General features: G+C 42.9%; 1 protein-coding gene across 5 annotated transcripts in view; it reads left to right on the top strand.

Annotated features, from left to right (window-relative positions):
• The first annotated feature begins 480 nt into the window (after positions 1–480).
• POLD3 (DNA polymerase delta 3, accessory subunit) overlaps positions 481–17,676 on the top strand; it is a 117,843-nt gene continuing 100,647 nt past the window's right edge. Inside the window, exon 1 of one of the 5 annotated variants that reach the window (XM_032853080.1) lies at positions 481–499. Coding sequence is in view for 3 of the 5 variants with exons in the window: in XM_032853079.1 (XP_032708970.1) it covers positions 16,611–16,670 (60 nt within the window). In the remaining 2 variants the exon portion in view is untranslated. Of the gene's footprint in view, positions 500–12,499; positions 12,519–16,501; positions 16,671–17,676 lie in introns of those variants that run through there. The other 4 variants (XM_032853081.1, XM_032853079.1, XM_032853082.1 and 1 more) reach the window with 4 other exon arrangements.

Below are 17,676 nucleotides of genomic sequence, written 5' to 3'. Positions count from 1 at the left end.
ACCCAGGCACCCCCTTACTTCAAACATTTAAAGAGACCTTCTGTTTGCCCTACCTTGTGTTAAGCACTGTTAAGAGAATTTATAAGCATTCATAAAGCTCATTTTATATTTGCAAGGCATTTTCATACCTATTTTCTCATGTAATCTTTACAACATCCCTCCGAGGGAGGTAAAACTCAGTATCCCTATTTTATTGGTAAGATAACTAAAGCTCAGAAAGAGCTTGGCTAATAATAGGTTGCTATAGACTCAATTTGTCCCCCCCACCAATTCATATGTTGAAATCCTAATCCCCATTGTGGCATTTGGAGGTGGAGCCTTTGGGAGGTAAGTAGGTTTAGATGAGATCATAAGGGTGGAGCTTCTCAGGAAGGATTAGTACCCTGACGAGAAGAGACTAGAACACTCTCTCTCTCTGTGTCATGTGAGGATGCCACAAGAAGGTGGCAATCTGCAAACCAGAAAGAGGCTCTCATTGGACCTCTCAGCTTCCAGAACTGTGAGAAATCAAGATTTTTTTAAACTCGCCAGTCTACGTTTTTTGTTACAGCAGCCTGCGCTAACTGATGCAGAAGGGCAGAGCTAGGATACAGATTAAGTCCCTTGGCTGCAGAGCTTAAGGATTTTCATGTCATATCACACTGTCCTACTATCCTCCTCCATCCTCGTCCACAGAAGCTGCTGATAGGTCATATTTCTTCTTACCTTTATAAAAAGGATTCTTTGCTGTAAACAGGAACCACATTCTGTCTTATTTAAATAGAAAAGGAAAGTTACCTGGGTGGCTCTGTTGGTTCAGCCTCTGACTTTGATTTCAGCTCAGGTCATGGTCTCAGGGTCCTGGGATTGAGCTCCGTGTTGGGCTCCCCACTCAGTGAGGAGTCTGCTTGAAATTTTCTCCCTCCCTTTCCCTCTGCCCTTCCCCCCACTTTGCTCATGCATATTTTAGGGCACTCTAAAATAAAAAATAAATAAATAAATCTTTAAAACAAAAAACAGAAAAGGAATTGTTGAAGGGATGTTAGGTTGCTCACAATTTCCTGGAGGGCCAGAGAAGCTTTCACCCCAGGATGAACTCCCCAATTCACTATATAGACCTGGCCCAGTAAACATGACAGCCACTGTTGTAGGGAGTGGGTTCCACTGCCTGCACATTAAGATGGCCAGTGCCAGATCCTGGACTCTACCACTTCAGCTGCTGCCTCTGCTGCCAGCCATGGCTCACACTGATTCTGCACACCCCTGCTTCTTTGCCTCACTAGCTTCTAGTTCAAGGTTGGCCTAAGGCAGGTCCGTCTGACTGGCTAGGCTTGGGTCATGTGCCATGCTTTAGTTGCGGGGGTTTCTGGGCAAGTGAGTCTGGCATTTTCAGTTTCTATAATGGGAAACTGACTCTGTGTATCTCATAAGATGGGACCTCTCCAAACATGAAAAGGTCCAAAAACTCCGCAGCCCAAAATAATTATACATGTTCGTTATCCCATCCCTTCTCCACTTTCTCTATAACTCTAAACCAACCACCCCCAAACTCCAAATTTTATTTTGTCTCATAGACCATACTAAAGGTATCCCAGCTGTTGTGAATTCATCCAGAATGGAGTCCAGAGTTCTTAAAGAATTTGTGCTTTTACACAGATGTGTTAATCCAGGCCTTCCAAGAAGCAGAGCCAAGAGGAGATTAAACATGCAAGGATTTTGCTCATATAACAACAAGTGGGAAAAAGAAAAATGAGAAGGGAGAGGTTGGTTGAACCATAAACCCTCCATGCAATTCTGACCCTAAGTAAGCAGAAGGGGAGGGAAGTTTGGGTAGAAAGTGCCCTAGACAACTTCTAAAGAAGTTTGAGCTGTCAGGAAGCCAGAGTTGGTTGTCAGAGGAGTCTGTGTCCCTCAGGAATATGTTTGCTTAGTCTCCCTGCTGCACACAGTCATTGGATGGTAGCCGCTCAAAGGTGGTGTGGTATCAGCACAAATGGGTGGTGGATTCTACATGGGGCCCTTGGTCTATTACACTCCTATAGTTGGAGATCTGCAAGGCAGCTTTTAATGGTCTCATATGTGCTCTTCTCTCCACCTGCAACACCTCTTTTCCAACTTTTTCTTTTTGGCTAACTCCTCTTGATCTTAAAAAAAAAAAAAAAAAAAAGTCTCAAACCTGGGTGAAGTCCTCTCTGAACTCCCTAGTCGCAATGCTCCCATAGCATCTTCTAGCCAGCAGTCTCCCTACAGCCACCGTGCTCCTTATATCTATTGAGATGCCTGTTCTCTCTAGACAAAGCCCCTTGAAAGCAGGAGGCATTGCTGCACCCCCAGCATTTACACATCGGTACATGTTGGGGGTCGAGTGAGTGAATGTGTAGATGGGAGAGTTGGTTATCAGGGTCCTGTTCTCACTTAAGCAGTCTGACAAGGTCTGCTCAATTTCTCCTTGCTCATCTCCATCTCTGTCCCTGTCCATTGCTACCACCCTAGTTCTTTGCTGTCGGTAACGTCTAGACTATAGCAGCTACCTGCTCACTGATCTCTTTGCAACACTATCTCCTCCAGTTCATCCTCTACACAGCATCCAAATGATATTTTGAGATAAAATATCCATCAGTAGCTCTCTATGAAAAAGAAGGAAGTCTGAACTCTATGGCCCCTTATGATCTGGCCCTTGGGGACTTGTCCAGCTCCTCTCTTGCTGTGTGGTCTCACACCCCAAGCCTACACCACAGTGTTGCCCATGGTTTCTTCTAATATACTTGGCTAGTCCGTGCCCTGATTTCCCTTGTTCTGCTTAGCAAGGCACCAACCCACTTTTTAAAATTTTAATTTAATTATTATTATTATTATTATTATTTTACCAACCCACCTTTTGAGTTTCTCTTCAAAGATTCTCCTCTGCAAAGACTTTCTAACCTTTATCCCAAGGAGAACCGACCAATCCCTTATTTGTGCCCCTGTTTCCCTCCTTACACTTTTAGCCTGGGTCCCATAACCCTCCATTTTTTCTTCTGCTTGCTACTTGAGTGCAAGGTCAATGTTTTGTTTCTGATTCCACAGGGCTTAGCATAGGGCTCTCAAAAGAGTTTTTAGGTACTTGGTAAGTGCTTACAGTGACTACAGGCATAAATGAATGAATATTTGAAGGACAGGTTAATTGATATATTTGCATTTTAACTGGGATTTTATATATGTCTAGAGGCCTGATTTTTTATTTTTGTCTGTTGTTTTGTTGGTTGGTTTGCCTACTTGCCCAACTCTAAACCCTTTTCTTATATTTGGAGAATTCTCCACCTTAGGATTCTTGGAGAAAGGCAGATCTTCTCTCCTATTATAGAAGTAAAAAAGGCCAGAAATTTGCTTTCCAGCTCTCCCTTTCAGCTAGGATATGCATATTGATTTAGACTCATTAATCAGGTACATTCTCCTAGAACTTAGAATAAGACACTTGTATTGCAAAGAAGCAGGGATGATGGAGTTTGGCAGTGGTGGGGGCTGGGGCAGCAACATCTAGGTTTCAGGGCAGCAATGCCAGCAGAGTGAGTGGTGGCCTCAGGGTCCAGTGTTCAGGGCAGGCGTAGAGATGGCAGTGGTGTCCTTACTGAATTAGTTCCGTAGCATGGTAGATTAGGGATGAGGTTGTTCCTGCCCTGACTCCCTTTGCTTATGCCAATTATTCTAATACTTTTATTGAGATATAATTCATATACTATACAATTCATCCATTTAAAATATACAATTCATTTTCTAGATTGTTCACTGATCTGTGCAGCTATCACCATAGACAATTTTAGGACATTTTTATTATCTCTAAAAGAAATCTCATTCTCTTTAGTTATCACTCCCACCCCTCCTGCTTCTCCCTCCCTATGCCTGTCCCCAGCCTGGAGCAACTGCTAATCCACTTTCTGTCTATAGGTTTCCCTATTCCTTTCATATGAATGGAATCACATAGTATATAGTTATTTGTGACTGGCTTATTTCATTTAGCACAATTTTTTCAAGTTTCATCCATGCAGTATCTTGTGTTAGTGCTTCATTCTTTTTTTATGACTGAATAATATTCTACTGTGTTCCAGATCTTGTTTATTCTGTCAACAGTTGATAGACATTTGGGCCTTTTCTACTTTTTGGCCATTATGAATAATACCACTATAAACATTTGTGTACAAGTGTCTGTGTGGATATATGCTTTCATTTTCAGCCAATTTTTTGAGCCTAATTCTTCAGGCTTTCTGGTGACTCTATGAGCTATAGAAGATCATCCTAACAAATTTATTTCTTATTCAAATCAGCCAGTGTTGACTTTTGTCATTTATAACCGTGAGGTTTTTTTTATTCCTTTTCCTTTGAGAACAAGTTCTTAACCCCAGGACAAAAGGGTTATTGTTGGCTACTGTGACACACTTCCCAATTAACCTTCTAAGTCTCAAGTTCAGCTTTCTCTATACTTTAATGGGGATATTGAGATCCAAAGGGAGAAAGTGACTTGCCAGTCAGTGGCACATTCAGGACTAAAATCTAGGACTTCCCATCACAATTTAAGTTCCCCCTTTGTACTATGCTTCCTTTCATCAAGTCAATAAATGTTCGTCAAGCTCTGTGGTCCTAGGATATATGGAAGAAGCAGAGGATAATAGAGTCCAAAGACAAGATTTGTATTCCCAGCTTTGCCACTTCCTACCTTTGTGACCTTGGACAGTGTTCCTAATGTCTCTGGGCATCAGCGAGCCCATCCATAGAAGAGGGGAAGGATCCTGGAGGAAGAGGTTGAATTAGACAGAATCTCAAGCACCTACAGCCTCTGTAAGGTGCTACTGTTTTACTTATTCTGTTCTATTTTTCTCGGTTATAATCTATTCCCTCTTAATTACAGTTTATAGCAGCAACATTTATCTGCATTAAAAAGAATAAATCCTGTTGATGTTTTCGTCATTTTATTGCTTTTTCATCTCGCATCTTTTCCACAGTCTTTTTTGTTCTTATATTGCTTTATTTTCATAATGGCATTTCAGGTCGCATTCTTTCAACACAGACAACACTGTGCTTACTTCATGTTCACAAAAACTCAGTCGTTCCCCCTCTTTTTCTGAAACTTGTGGTCCTCCCAATCTAGCTCTTTCTTCCTTCTGTTGAATACATGGCCAAGAAATATTTCACTTATAAGAAAAGGGTTTAAGAAAAATTACAGAGCAAGTACTTGGACCAATGACAAAATGTCCTTCGCAGAAGATGTCAGCTAGATGCTTGGATTAATAAATAAGAACAGAAATCTGATTTTTAATGTGAAATCCCCTGTTCTTTAAATTGGCAATAAATTCAATTTAAAGATTGACCTTCCTAGTGTTTTGTAATTAGTGTCGAGATCCTAGTCAGCGTTACTCTTCCTGTGAGAAGGAGCACCAGCGCCTCCTAATGGGAGATGACGAAGGAACAGCGACTCTGCCATCTGCGGCTCATGGACCGTCCATACCCGCCAGTCCTTTTTTTTTTTTTTTAAGATTTTATTTATTTATTTGACAGACAGAGATCACAAGTAGGCAGAGAGGCAGGCAGAGAGAGAGAGGAGGAAGCAGGCTCCCCGCCAAGCAGAGAGCCCGATGCAGGGCTCCATCCCAGGACTCTGAGTTCAGGACCTGAGCTGAAGGCAGAGGCTTAACCCACTGAGCCACTCAGGTGCTCCTGCCAGTCCTTTATTAGGGATTGAGCACTACCCTCTGAAAGGGTCAGATCTGGAAGGCCTTAGTTCTGGACCCCTTGTTTTATGAATGGGTGTCTGAGGTACAGGGAGGTCTTTCTTCCCAATACCCAGAAGCTGCCTAGCCAGTTCCTGGATAAAATCCATGAATAGAATCTGTGCTCTGGTAAGCATCAGGGATGTACTGGCACAGAGCCCAAAGTGTGGCTAGAGAAGGATGTGGGGAAAGGAGAAAGGGTTGGAGCAGGAGATACCAAAGGAAGTTGGAGGCTGTTGCAAAACTCTGGGAATGGGGACAAGGGCTAAGGGGTGGAATTACCAAAATCCACCAATGAGTGACACTTTATGCTACCAGATTAATTTTTATAAAACTTTGGTTTGGTCATTCATTAACTCCAGCCAGTTTTGGCTTCATAATGATACCAGACACAAGCCACTCTGTCACCGTGTGGACACTGAATGCCCTTCCCCGCACCCAGCCTCCCCCCACCCCAGGAGCCTATCAGGAATTCTAGACTGAATGGGGGTTAAGAAGTCCCAATGTAAGTCCCACGTTCAGTTATTTCCTGGTGTGTGAGCTTGGAAAAAGTCACTAAACATCTGGGACTTTAACTTTTCCATCTGTAGTGTACCCATCTGAAGAGTGGTTCCTCCCATGAGGCAGTTCTGCTGAGCCTGTGTTTTTACTTGGTCTCTCCTCTAGTTGTGTCTGTTGTCTGAATTTACTCTTCTTACACAGATACCAGTCTTACTGGATTATGGTCCACCCTAATAACCCCATTTAAACTTAATTACCTCTTTAAAAACCATTCCGAGGTACTGTGGGTTAGGACTTCAATATATGGTTGGGTTTGGAGGGGGGACACAATTCAGCCCATAACAGAATCCATACACAAATAACTAACATTATAGGACCCATCTATACGAAAAGATAAAATTATAAAGACAGAGAACAGATGAGTGGTCACCTGGAGTCAGGGATAGGAACAGGGATTCATTGTATAAGTGGGGAATGAAGGCACATGGGAATATTTTGAGGGTGATGAAAGCATTCTAAAATTGGGTTATTGGGGTTTTTTTTAAAGATTTTATTTATTTATTTGACAGAGAGAGAGATCACAAATAGGCAGAGAGGAGGCAGAGGGAGAGGAAGAAGCAGGCTCCCTGCTGAGCAGAGAGCCCAATGCGGGGCTTGATCCCAGGACCGTGAGATCATGACCTGAGCTGCAGGCAGAGGCCTTAACCCACTGAGCCACCCAGGCACCCCTGGGTTATTGCTTTAAGTGGTGGGTAATATCATCAGATCTGTGTTTTAGAAACATCACCCTGGGGGTAGGTACCTGGGTGACAAAGTTGGTTAAGCATCCAACTCTTTTTTTTTTTTTTAAGATTTTATTTATTTATTTGACAGAGAGAGAGGGATCACAAGCAGGCAGAGAGGCAGGCAGAGAGAGAGGGGGAAGCAGGCTCCCTGCCGAGCAGAGAGCCCAATGCAGGGCTCAATCTCAGGACCCTGAGATCATGACCTGAGCCGAAGGCAGAGGCTTAACCCACTGAGCCACCCAGGCGCCCCAGCACCCAACTCTTGATTTCCACTCAGGTCATGATCTGGTTGTGAGATCAAGCATTTCTAATAAAACTCTCAACAATCTATAAACAGAAGAGAACACTGCAAATTTGATAAAGGGTATCTAGGAGATATAGCTAACATAATAGTTAACGTAACAATGAAAGACTAATGAGCTGGGCATGGAGTCTGCTTGGGATTCTCTCTCTCCCCCTTTCCCTCTGATCCCCCCACCCCCACCTTTCTAACAAAAGAAAAATAAATATTATCCTGGAACTTGTGTTAATGATGGTCCATGGTGCAAGATTGGAGCAGAGATTAGGCTGGAGAGGATGAAGATGAATGTGAATTTCCTTAATAAGCAGAAAAACAAGTTAAGGAAAGCAGACCAATGAAAAGGATGTCCTGAAATTGAACAGGTACAGAGAAATCAAAGGTGTGATTGAGTCATCTCCTCATGGACAGAGAAAGGGGAAATGAGGATAATTTGTTTGGGTAAAGTTTACCTCTTAATTTTGTTTTTACTCCAGAGTCTTAGGAGAAAATATTGAAAGGTGGATTATTCAAATTAGTCAATCCATGGAGTATTTACTAGATAAAAATTACTAGATAAAACATTGTATATAAAGTTTATATATATAGGAATGTATGCAGCCTCCCTTTGGGGTCTCCAGCAGCAGTACTCTTTGCAGCTCTCAAGCATGTTTAGAACCTATGCTTGGTCCTAACTTATGCCCATAAAAGCGCCTCCCCCCAACCCACATCATTTCTGTTCACTGGGCCTCTGAAGGAAGCTGGATTTCCCCAGTTAGTTTATCAGCAATGCTCACTGTGATAACAGACTATGTAATAGTTTGAGTGGTGGAAGGGAAGGTAGACAACACCTTCCACAAACAATATTTTGTGGATCAACATAAGAGGATTATAGAATAGAACAATATTTAATTCACTTTTATCCATCCATTGATTCATTCAGCCATTCAGTTACCAGTCAATGCATATTTGCTAAAGGCCACCCCTGTGCCAGCTGTGGCCACTCTGGGTGCTGGGAATTCAGGGATGAAAAAGCTTCAAGGAATTTCCATTCCATGGGAACTGAGGATCTACCATATGCCCTCCTGCAGAGTCTGGTCTGAAGTTTCTGGGGGATCCCTACTGAGGACAGTCCAGATGGAAAAGACCCCAGAACGCCTGTCATACTTTTTTCTAAGACAAATGTCCTCCATCACCTCCCACCCCTATTTCTTGGGTAGATATGTTGTGAAGTTCATGATCACCCTCACTCCCAACCATCTCTCCATTTCCACATGGTAACTTGGCCAGAGTTGTCCTTACCCTCCACCTTTAGTTCATTTTCTTACTTTTTCTCCTTCCTAACACTGTCATCTGGCTTTTGTGCCTCTTGCTTCTGGGGCCCATGTCATTGGAGGCCTCCTGACTGCCAAATCCAATGCTTTCCTCTCAACCCCTACCTAACACCATTTCGGGGAAGCATTTGACACTGTTGCAAACTCCCTCCTTCAAAATCACATCTTTTGTTTCCATACTGAGCCCTCCCAGTGCTCCTCTTCTCTCTCAGTTTGGTTTTTAGGCTGCTTCTTCTTCTTTGTGTGTTCTTATCTGCTGATGTTCCCTAGGATTCTGCCTTCCGCTCTGTCCCTGGGTGATCTACTCCCCTCTGAAGGCCCATCTAGACGTTGTGGATCCCTAGCCTAACTCTGTTTCTGAGCATCTTGTATTCTACTGTATTCATATATATAGTGGGCTCATAGAAGGAATTCATTCAGTGAGTGACTTAGGAATGAGTAAAGGAGCACCTGTCTAAGAAAACTGTCCATGGCTGCCCAGTATCCTGAAAAAGATAACGATACTGTGAGATAGATTTATTTGTTTGTTTTGTTTGTTTGTTTGGGGGGGAAGGTCAAAGGGAGAATCTTAAGCAAGTTCCACACCCAGCACAAAGCCCAATGTTGGGCTCCATCTCATGACCCCGAGATCATGACCTAAGCCAAAATCAAGAGTCAGACACTTAACCAGCTGAACCACCCAGGTGCCCTGATAACCTGAGATTTAAAAGACCAGCTCCTAAGATAAGCTCAGCAAACCAGGCTCAACCATTTAGGAATTACAGAATGTAGAATTGTTAAGAGCATCTGTAACAATGTGGGAAAATTTGAAGGTAGTGGTGCAGATGAGCTCCGCTAACTTATGGCTGTGTTTAAACCACGAGGAAGTAGAAACTATGATTAAGGCAAAGCCAAACAGAATAGTCGCAGAGAGAGAAGCAGTGATACCTGGGAGTGACCACCCTCACTCCCAACCATGAGACAATGAGGCAAAGAGAGCAGCTACTATCTCCACTGGTTCTAGAATGGTCTTTGCACCCTCCTTTACTCCATACCAAAGCTGAGGTCACGTGACATTTCCTCAGGAAGTTTCCCTAACCAGCAGTGCTGGGGGCCAGAGAGCAGGGGCCAGAGAGAAGGATCATGTTTCTTTCTAGCTCTGAATGCCAAGCCTCCCTCACTTACCCTTTCCTGTCCCCAACTTAATAATTCAGAAATGGTGTGCTTAGGACAAAACTTCCCATAACCAATTTCCAATTATCTTCACTTTTGCCATCACCCCTCTGGTTTTAGGTAATTTTGCCACAAGCATCTTTGTCACATAACTAATTGGCTGTAAGGCAATATTGTCACAAAAGAAAAAGGTAAGTAGTTGTTTGGTTTGACAGTTTGTTGGTTTCATCCACTGGTTGAGTTTGGTCTCATTTCTCCATTAATAAAGTACTCCCGTTTTTACATTGTATGAATCTCAGCCCTCGTAATGGACTATACAGTGGCACAGAGTTTTGAACCCACATTCCCATAGAATTTTGTAATATCTATCAAAGGACATTTGGCAATATGCCAAGAACAAACAACAGTGTAGAAGGCTTTCGCAATGCAACACAAAGTTCAATTACAGATACGCACCCTACTCTTTGGAAACTGATACCTCTCTTCATGAAGGAAATGTTTTTTAGCAAAAAACATTTGATGTTCAGTGAGATGAATCAACAAGCAAAATATATATATATAATATTGTGAATGAAAGACTTTGAAGACAAATGCTTAGGTATAATCCACACAATAAAATCAAGTTATTTACACAGCATGGCCATGAATCTACACTATGCATTTTGAATGTATTCAAATATTTCATATTTTGCCATAAGATCCTTTTAATTTTGTTATTCATTTTTTTAATAAATTTTATTTTTTAAACATATAATATATTTTTATCCCGAGGGGTACAGGTCTGTGAGTCGCCAGGTTTACACATTTCACAGCACTCACCATAGCACATACCCTCCCCAATGTCCATAACCCCACCCCCCCTCCCAACCCCCCTTCCCCCATCAACCCTCAGTTTGTTTTGTGAGATTAAGAGTCACTTATGGTTTGTCTCCCTCCCAATCCCAACTTGTTTCATTTACTCTTCTCCTACCCCCTTAACCCCCCATGTTGCATCTCCTCTCCCTCATATGAGAGAGATCATATGATAATTGTCTTTCTCCGATTGACTTACTTCGCTAAGCATGATACCCTCTAGTTCCATCCACGTCGTCGCAAATGGCAAGATTTCATTTCTTTTGATGGCTGCATAGTATTCCATTGTGTATATATACCACATCTTCTTTATCCATTCGTCTGTTGATGGACATCTAGGTTCTTTCCATAGTTTGGCTATTGTAGACATTGCTGCTATAAACATTTGGGTGCACGTGCCCCTTTGGATCACTACGTTTGTATCTTTAGGGTAAATACCCAGTAGTGCAATTGCTGGGTCATAGACTCAAAATGGATGAAGGACCTCATTGTGAGAAAGGAATCCATCAAAATCCTTGAGGAGAACACAGGCAGCAACCTCTTCGACCTCAGCCGCAGCAACATCTTCCTAGGAACATCGCCAAAGGCAAGGGAAGCAAGGGCAAAAATGAACTATTGGGATTTTATCAAGATCAAAAGCTTTTGCACAGCAAAGGAAACAGTAAACAAAACCAAAAGACAACTGACAGAATGGGAGAAGATATTTGCAAACGACATATCAGATAAAGGGCTAGTGTCCAAAATCTATAAAGAACTTAGCAAACTCAACACCCAAAGAACAAATAATCCAATCAAGAAATGGGCAGAGGACATGAATAGACATTTCTGCAAAGAAGACATCCAGATGGCCAACAGACACATGAAAAAGTGTTCCATATCACTCGGCATCAGGGAAACACAAATCAAAACCACAATGAGATATCATCTCACACCAGTCAGAATGGCTAAAATTAACAAGTCAGGAAATGACAGATGCTGGCGAGGATGCGGAGAAAGGGGAACCCTCCTACACTGTTGGTGGGAATGCAAGCTGGTGCAACCACTCTGGAAAACAGCATGGAGGTTCCTCAAAATGTTGTTATTCATTTTTAATTATATCTTTTTTAAAAGAATGTTTTTCCTGGTGATGAGAACTTTTTAAAAAAATATTTTATTTATTATTTGACAGAGAGAGATAAAGCGAGAGAGGAAACACAAGCAGGGGGAGTGGGAGAGGGAGAAGCAGGCTTCCCACTGAGCAGGGAGCCCAACATGGGGCTCCATCCCAGGACCCTGGGATCATGACCTGAGCCCAAGGCAGACACTTAATGACTGAGCCACCCAGGCGCCCCAATTATGTCCTTTTTAATAAATGTCCCTTTTTTATTTTTTTGTGATTTTATCTTTTGTGACAAAATTGCCTTTAGGCTAATTAGTTATGTTGCCAAAATGCTTGCAGCAAAGATGCTTCCAGCAAAAATATGGACACACACTCCTCCAAAGCATCCTTCCAGCCCCCAAAGGGATGGGGAAAAGAAAATCATATACAAAGCAATTGCAAGATGGGAGGGTGAAGGGAACTTCTTTTTCTGTGTGACTGAGGCAACAAAGGTAGCGAAGTGAACCTTTTGGTGATTGAGCTGAGAAATAAACAGGCTGAGGTGCAGGTGTGAGCTTGGGGGTGCAGTGGGGTGGCAATGGGTGGGAAACAGGGGAACCAGTGTCTGAGTGCCCTCTTGGCTCACCCACTTTGTTTTGGTAACTGAGGGGTTTTATACTGACTTTTGTAGAACTGATAAGGTGTGTTAGAACAGCATGTTATTTTAGGCTTCCCTGGGCTCTTGGCTCCCCAGCTGTGAAGAAGGTTGACGTGTCCTGGCCTTGATAGCTGTACATTCCACAAGACAGTCTGTGCAAGGTACGTAGTTTCTCACAAAATAACTCTTTTTATATCAGCTTGTTGTGCATGTTAGAAGCTGTAACACTAACAGCTCTCTGATTTCATTTCTTATATATTTCATCTAAAGTGAAAGGATACATGCCATCTACTCTTGGATACCTAAATCCAGTTTTCCTTACATTTCTTCTAATCCCCAGGTTGAATTAGTTGCCTTTGCCAGGTTTCCATGGCAACCTGTGCTTCCCGCACAGGGCAGCTGTTTACTCCCCACAGATTAAACTCCCAGAGATGAAGACCATGCTGTGTTTTCAATAGTCACAGAGGGCCTGATAGACAGGAGGCCTTGAATAATACTTGATAAATGAATGTATGAATGAGCTAATGCTAAATACCTTGGTGTTAATAAGTTCTGGGTCCCCAGGTCTCTGGAATGACCTGTGGACATTTATGTGGTCCCTAAATAGTAATTCTTTTTTTTTTTTTTAAAGATTTTATTTGTTTATTTGACAGACAGAGATCACAAGTAGGCAGAGAGGCAGGCAGAGAGAGAGGAAGGGAAGCAGACTCCCTGCTGAGCAGAGAGCCCGATGCGGGACTCGATCCCAGGACCCTGAGATCATGACCTGAGCCGAAGGCAGCGGCTTAACCCACTGAGCCACCCAGGCACCCCTAAATAGTAATTCTTAATCTTGTATTCCTTCTGACCTGATCTGTTCTCCTGTCTGAGATGCTATCCCCCAGAGACTTGTGGCAGCCCTGTAGCCAAGGTAGCTGGTGAGGCTCCTGAGCTGCTCCCACAGGGCCCCTTTCCTGGTCAGAGGCCTGGCCTCTTTCTCCTACTCTCAATCTGGTGGTCCTGCCTGCATTGAGGTTGACCACTCCTCATTTTCTCCCATATATTGGATCCAGTGTAGATTTCCCATCCCATGCCGTCACAATCACAATCATTGGATTTTCTGATACCAGTCATTTTTGGGATGAAGTGGGGATGAAAAGGAGGAAATAGGAGGGTCAGTCTTCTATTTCTAACACCAACGTCTTTTGAAGCATGAAGACTGGAGAATCTCGATCCTGTGGCTCCCACTTCTGGTATCAGCTGACACTACAATCCCCAAGTTTTGTCTGGCTTCATTTGCTTAGGAAATACTTTGGTTGATTGTTCTGATTCCTGGAGAACTGTTCTTGTTTTTGACACTGATGTGAAGCTTCATCTTCAAGGAAAAGGGACTGAATTATCTTTTTTTTTTTTTTTAAAGAAGTAGCATTAAGATAGAGGTAGAAATGGTAGTACTTTTCCCCTTTGGAGATTTGCCGGTTACATTTCAAATAGGGAAAACGTTGCAGATGCCTGGAATAAGAAGATGAGTTAATTTTACATCGCTAATGGCCCAGGCACAGAACACGCCCTGTTAGGTCTGCTATTGACAAGGAATGGTAGAGCTTGAGAGCACCCCCTGCTGACCACCCAAGTCTACTCCAAACTAGGTTTCCTTTTATTAATTGTTCACAAGAGCTGTTGCTAAAAATTAAATTATATAAAATTACAATTAAATCATGTTAAAAACAAAGACAACAGGGGCGCCTGGGTGTCTCAGTGGGTTAAGCCTCTGCCCTTGGCTCAGGTCATGATCCCAGGGTCCTGGGATGGAGCTCCACATCTGGCTCTCTGCTCAGCAGGGAGCCTGCTTCCTCCTCTCTCTCTGCCTGCCTCTCTGCCTACTTGTGATCTCTGTCTGTCAAATAAATAAATTTTTTAAAAAATCTTAAAAAGAACAAAGACAACAAATATTCAAATATCATCACTTCCTAATTATTTTTCTACATTTTACTGCCATATGTACTCTTGAGGTTATTTGTTTATTCTACATGTATTGTGGAAGTAATGGTGTGATACTGTGTGTATTTACCTAACTCTTCGTTTAGTAACATCAATATCAGGAGCTTGAAATCTGCCATGATGGGAGTATATACACCACAGACGTTGTCAACCCCTACAAATCAGGGCTTTTTAAATTTGATTGTTAAGCATTTATCAATATACCACTGTGTTTTATTGGCCCTGCTTTTAAAGATCATGAAATGGAGGACTAGAGAAGTTCAGTGATTTGCCTAAGGCTACGCAGAAAGTGGTAAAGCTGGGATTCAAGCCCAGGTTTTTGTTTGTTTGCTTGCTTTTTAAAAGAAAAATAGATTTCCAAAGCCCACATGTGTTCCATTCAGCTCCTCTCCCCTGGGGTAGGAATGTTGAAGCTGGGTAGGCCTCCCAAGGTTAACCACTGATCTGGCTTCTAGAAGTCATGCAACCTTTTAATACTAGTATATCTGGCCCATGTTGGGGCAGGTATCCTATATGGTATTATCATCTGCTCACTTTTTTGGGTGTGGTGTCAAGACTTTGGTCAATTATCTTGACTTATTTCCCATCCCAATGGAACGATGACAAGAAACTTGAATTCCAATCCCAGAACAACTACCCAACCTCATGGCCTGGAAAATTCATCTCTCCTCTGTTAAAACTCAGCAATCTAGTCTATAAAACATGGACAAACACAATCCATTTGCAGGGTTGCTATAGGAGCTAGACAGAAGCTCACTCTCAAGGCGCCTGGTATGGCATAGCCTGGTGTATAGTAATATAATCCATCTGTTATTGATTTTATTGTGTGCAGGCATGATGTGAGGGTTTTATATATGTTTTCTCAATTACAACTGTGGCCAAATAGAATTCTTTGATTTTCTCATCTGCTCTTCTCTGTCTTCCACAGCTCAGTAGTCAAATGCATCACCATTTACCTAAAGATTTAGATTCCAAATCTAGGTATTTTCCTTCATTCTTGTCTTTCCTACATTCTATTCATCTGATTCATTAGCAGGTTTTGCTGACTCTAAAAGAAAAACCAAAGTCACTCAGTTCTCTCAACTTCCACTACCGCTATCCTATTTTAAGCCATTACCATCCCTCAAATAGCTTTATGAGAATGTAAGCTACATGTGAAGAGGCTCTTGTGTATTATTGATCATGGCTATATCTCCAGCACCCAGAACAGTGCCTGGCCCTTAGTAGGCTTTTGCTGTCCTGAATGAGTACATGTTGCAACAAAACTTTTAAGTAAGTACTATTATTACTTCTGTATTATAGATCAGGTAGCAAGTTTGCAGTGATTAAATGACTTACTTAAGATCACACAACAACGATCAAAACCAGGATTCAAATCCAGGGTCTAACTCTAGAGCTTGCTCCATTTTCCACCATGCCACCCTACTGAACTACACTGGCTTATGCTGAAATCAATTTACTTTAGCTGATGTTACTTTACTTTACTTTAGCTGATGGTACTTTAGTTAGGAGAAATTTTAGTTGAAATCCCCCAACATGAAACCTTTTCCTGAGAATAAAATTCTTGTGCCCCTTCACACAGCCTCATAGATGCAGCATGAATTACCTTCTCCCAAGTCTCACCTCTCTTCATTGGACTCTTCTCCCAACATTTTAGGTACAATCAACTCTTTTTTCTTCCCAGCAAATTGTCCTGCCTTTATCTGAAATATTTCTCTTCGCCCATCCCTTCTGGAAAACTATGTGTAATTTCTCAGTTCTGAGGAATTATAACAGGCAGCATTTTATCCCAGGTGGCATCATTCAACTAAATTTACTGGTTTATTTCTGTCTTTATCATTCACTGCTGTGTCCCCAGTGTCTAAGAAATGTCTGGACTAGGTACTTGACACACCTTTGTTGAATAAAGGTATGAAAGGGCAAGGATTACTTTATCAATTTACAGGTGGTAAGGTTGTGGGTCCCAGAGATGAGGTATTTTGTCCTGGGTTAGTCATTAGGTTGTAGACAGAGAGATTTGAAACCACGGCTCCAAATACAAGGTCCCCACATCACCAGCACACTGCAAGCGCCTCACTTCCGTCAGCTCCAACTTATTAGCTCCGCCTACTTGAGTCTGCGCCGTCTCCGAGACTAGTTTGACCCCCCAGCGGCCGCCGTAGCGCGTCGTCTCCGTTGCTGTGGGAAACGACCCGGGACCCAGGAGAGAGAAAGACGTTTCCCGCCGGCGGGAGCTGCGTTTGTGGTGGCGGGGCTCGCAACTCCGTAGCACCATGGCGGACCAGCTTTACCTGGAAAACATAGACGAGTTCGTCACGGACCAGAACAAGATCGTGAGGAGCTAGGACTGGGGGATGTGGGCATGCGACTGGAGTTTTGGGCCTGGCGAGGGTGGTGGGGGTCTTGACCCCTCTGCTGTTGGCCTGGTGGGGACTGGCGGAGGGGGAACAAGTCCCCGCATCTCGTGTCCCAGGACGAGCGAGGACTTGCGGGGGGGAATTTCTCTGGCTCGCGCAAGTCCGCGTCCCTTGAGTGTGCTGGGCACTGCCAAGCAGCAGGGGCCAAGAAGGACAGGCGTGGAGGGAAGGGCACTGATAGATAATATGTCTATTTCGATTTCTTTTTTTTTTTTTTAAGATTTTATTTATTTATTTGACAGAGATCACAAGTAGGTAGAGAGGCAGGCGGGGGTGGGGGGGCGGGAAGCAGGTTCCCTGCTGAGCCGAGAGCCTGATGTGGGGATTGATCCAGGACCCTGGGATCATGACCGAGCTGAAGGCAGAGGCTTTAACCCACTGAGCCACCCAAGCGCCCCTAGATAATATTTCTAAGGCGTTTCTACACCTGTCTCATAAGGTGGTTGGAGTGTCAGGTCCTAGGTTTACTGTTGAGGAAATTGTGTCCTAACTGGGTTCGGTGACCACTTGTTTAACCTTTGAACAGTCGGTTTCCTCCCCTAGGAAATTTGGTATTAGGCTTGACCTGCTTCCCAGGGAGGAATGAAAGATCCAGTGAGATAATGAATGTGAATGGACTTTGCAAACCGTGATAACTGAGTGCTTACTGTGAGATTGGGATATATATTATTACATTTAATCATTACAGCGTCTCACCCAGAGGGCGGTGGAAAGATCCCTAAAGAAAGTTGAAGCAGAGGAGCCAAATAACTTATGTATTTATAGTTAGTAAGGGATAGGCAGTTTTCCAACCTAGGTTAGTCTCTTTTGCTAACGCTTTGCCTCACCTATGTAAGTCTTAATTATTGGAAACTCAGCATTTAGAATTGGAAGACTTCAAGAGGTGAGGAGCATACAAGGAAGTGACAAGTGACAGGAGAGT

The sequence above is a fragment of the Lontra canadensis genome, unplaced genomic scaffold (genome assembly GCF_010015895.1).
Source record: "Lontra canadensis isolate GAN:19392208 unplaced genomic scaffold, GSC_riverotter_1.0 scaffold7, whole genome shotgun sequence".
Lineage (NCBI taxonomy): Eukaryota > Metazoa > Chordata > Mammalia > Carnivora > Mustelidae > Lontra > Lontra canadensis.
This window is presented reverse-complemented; position numbering and strand designations above follow the sequence as displayed.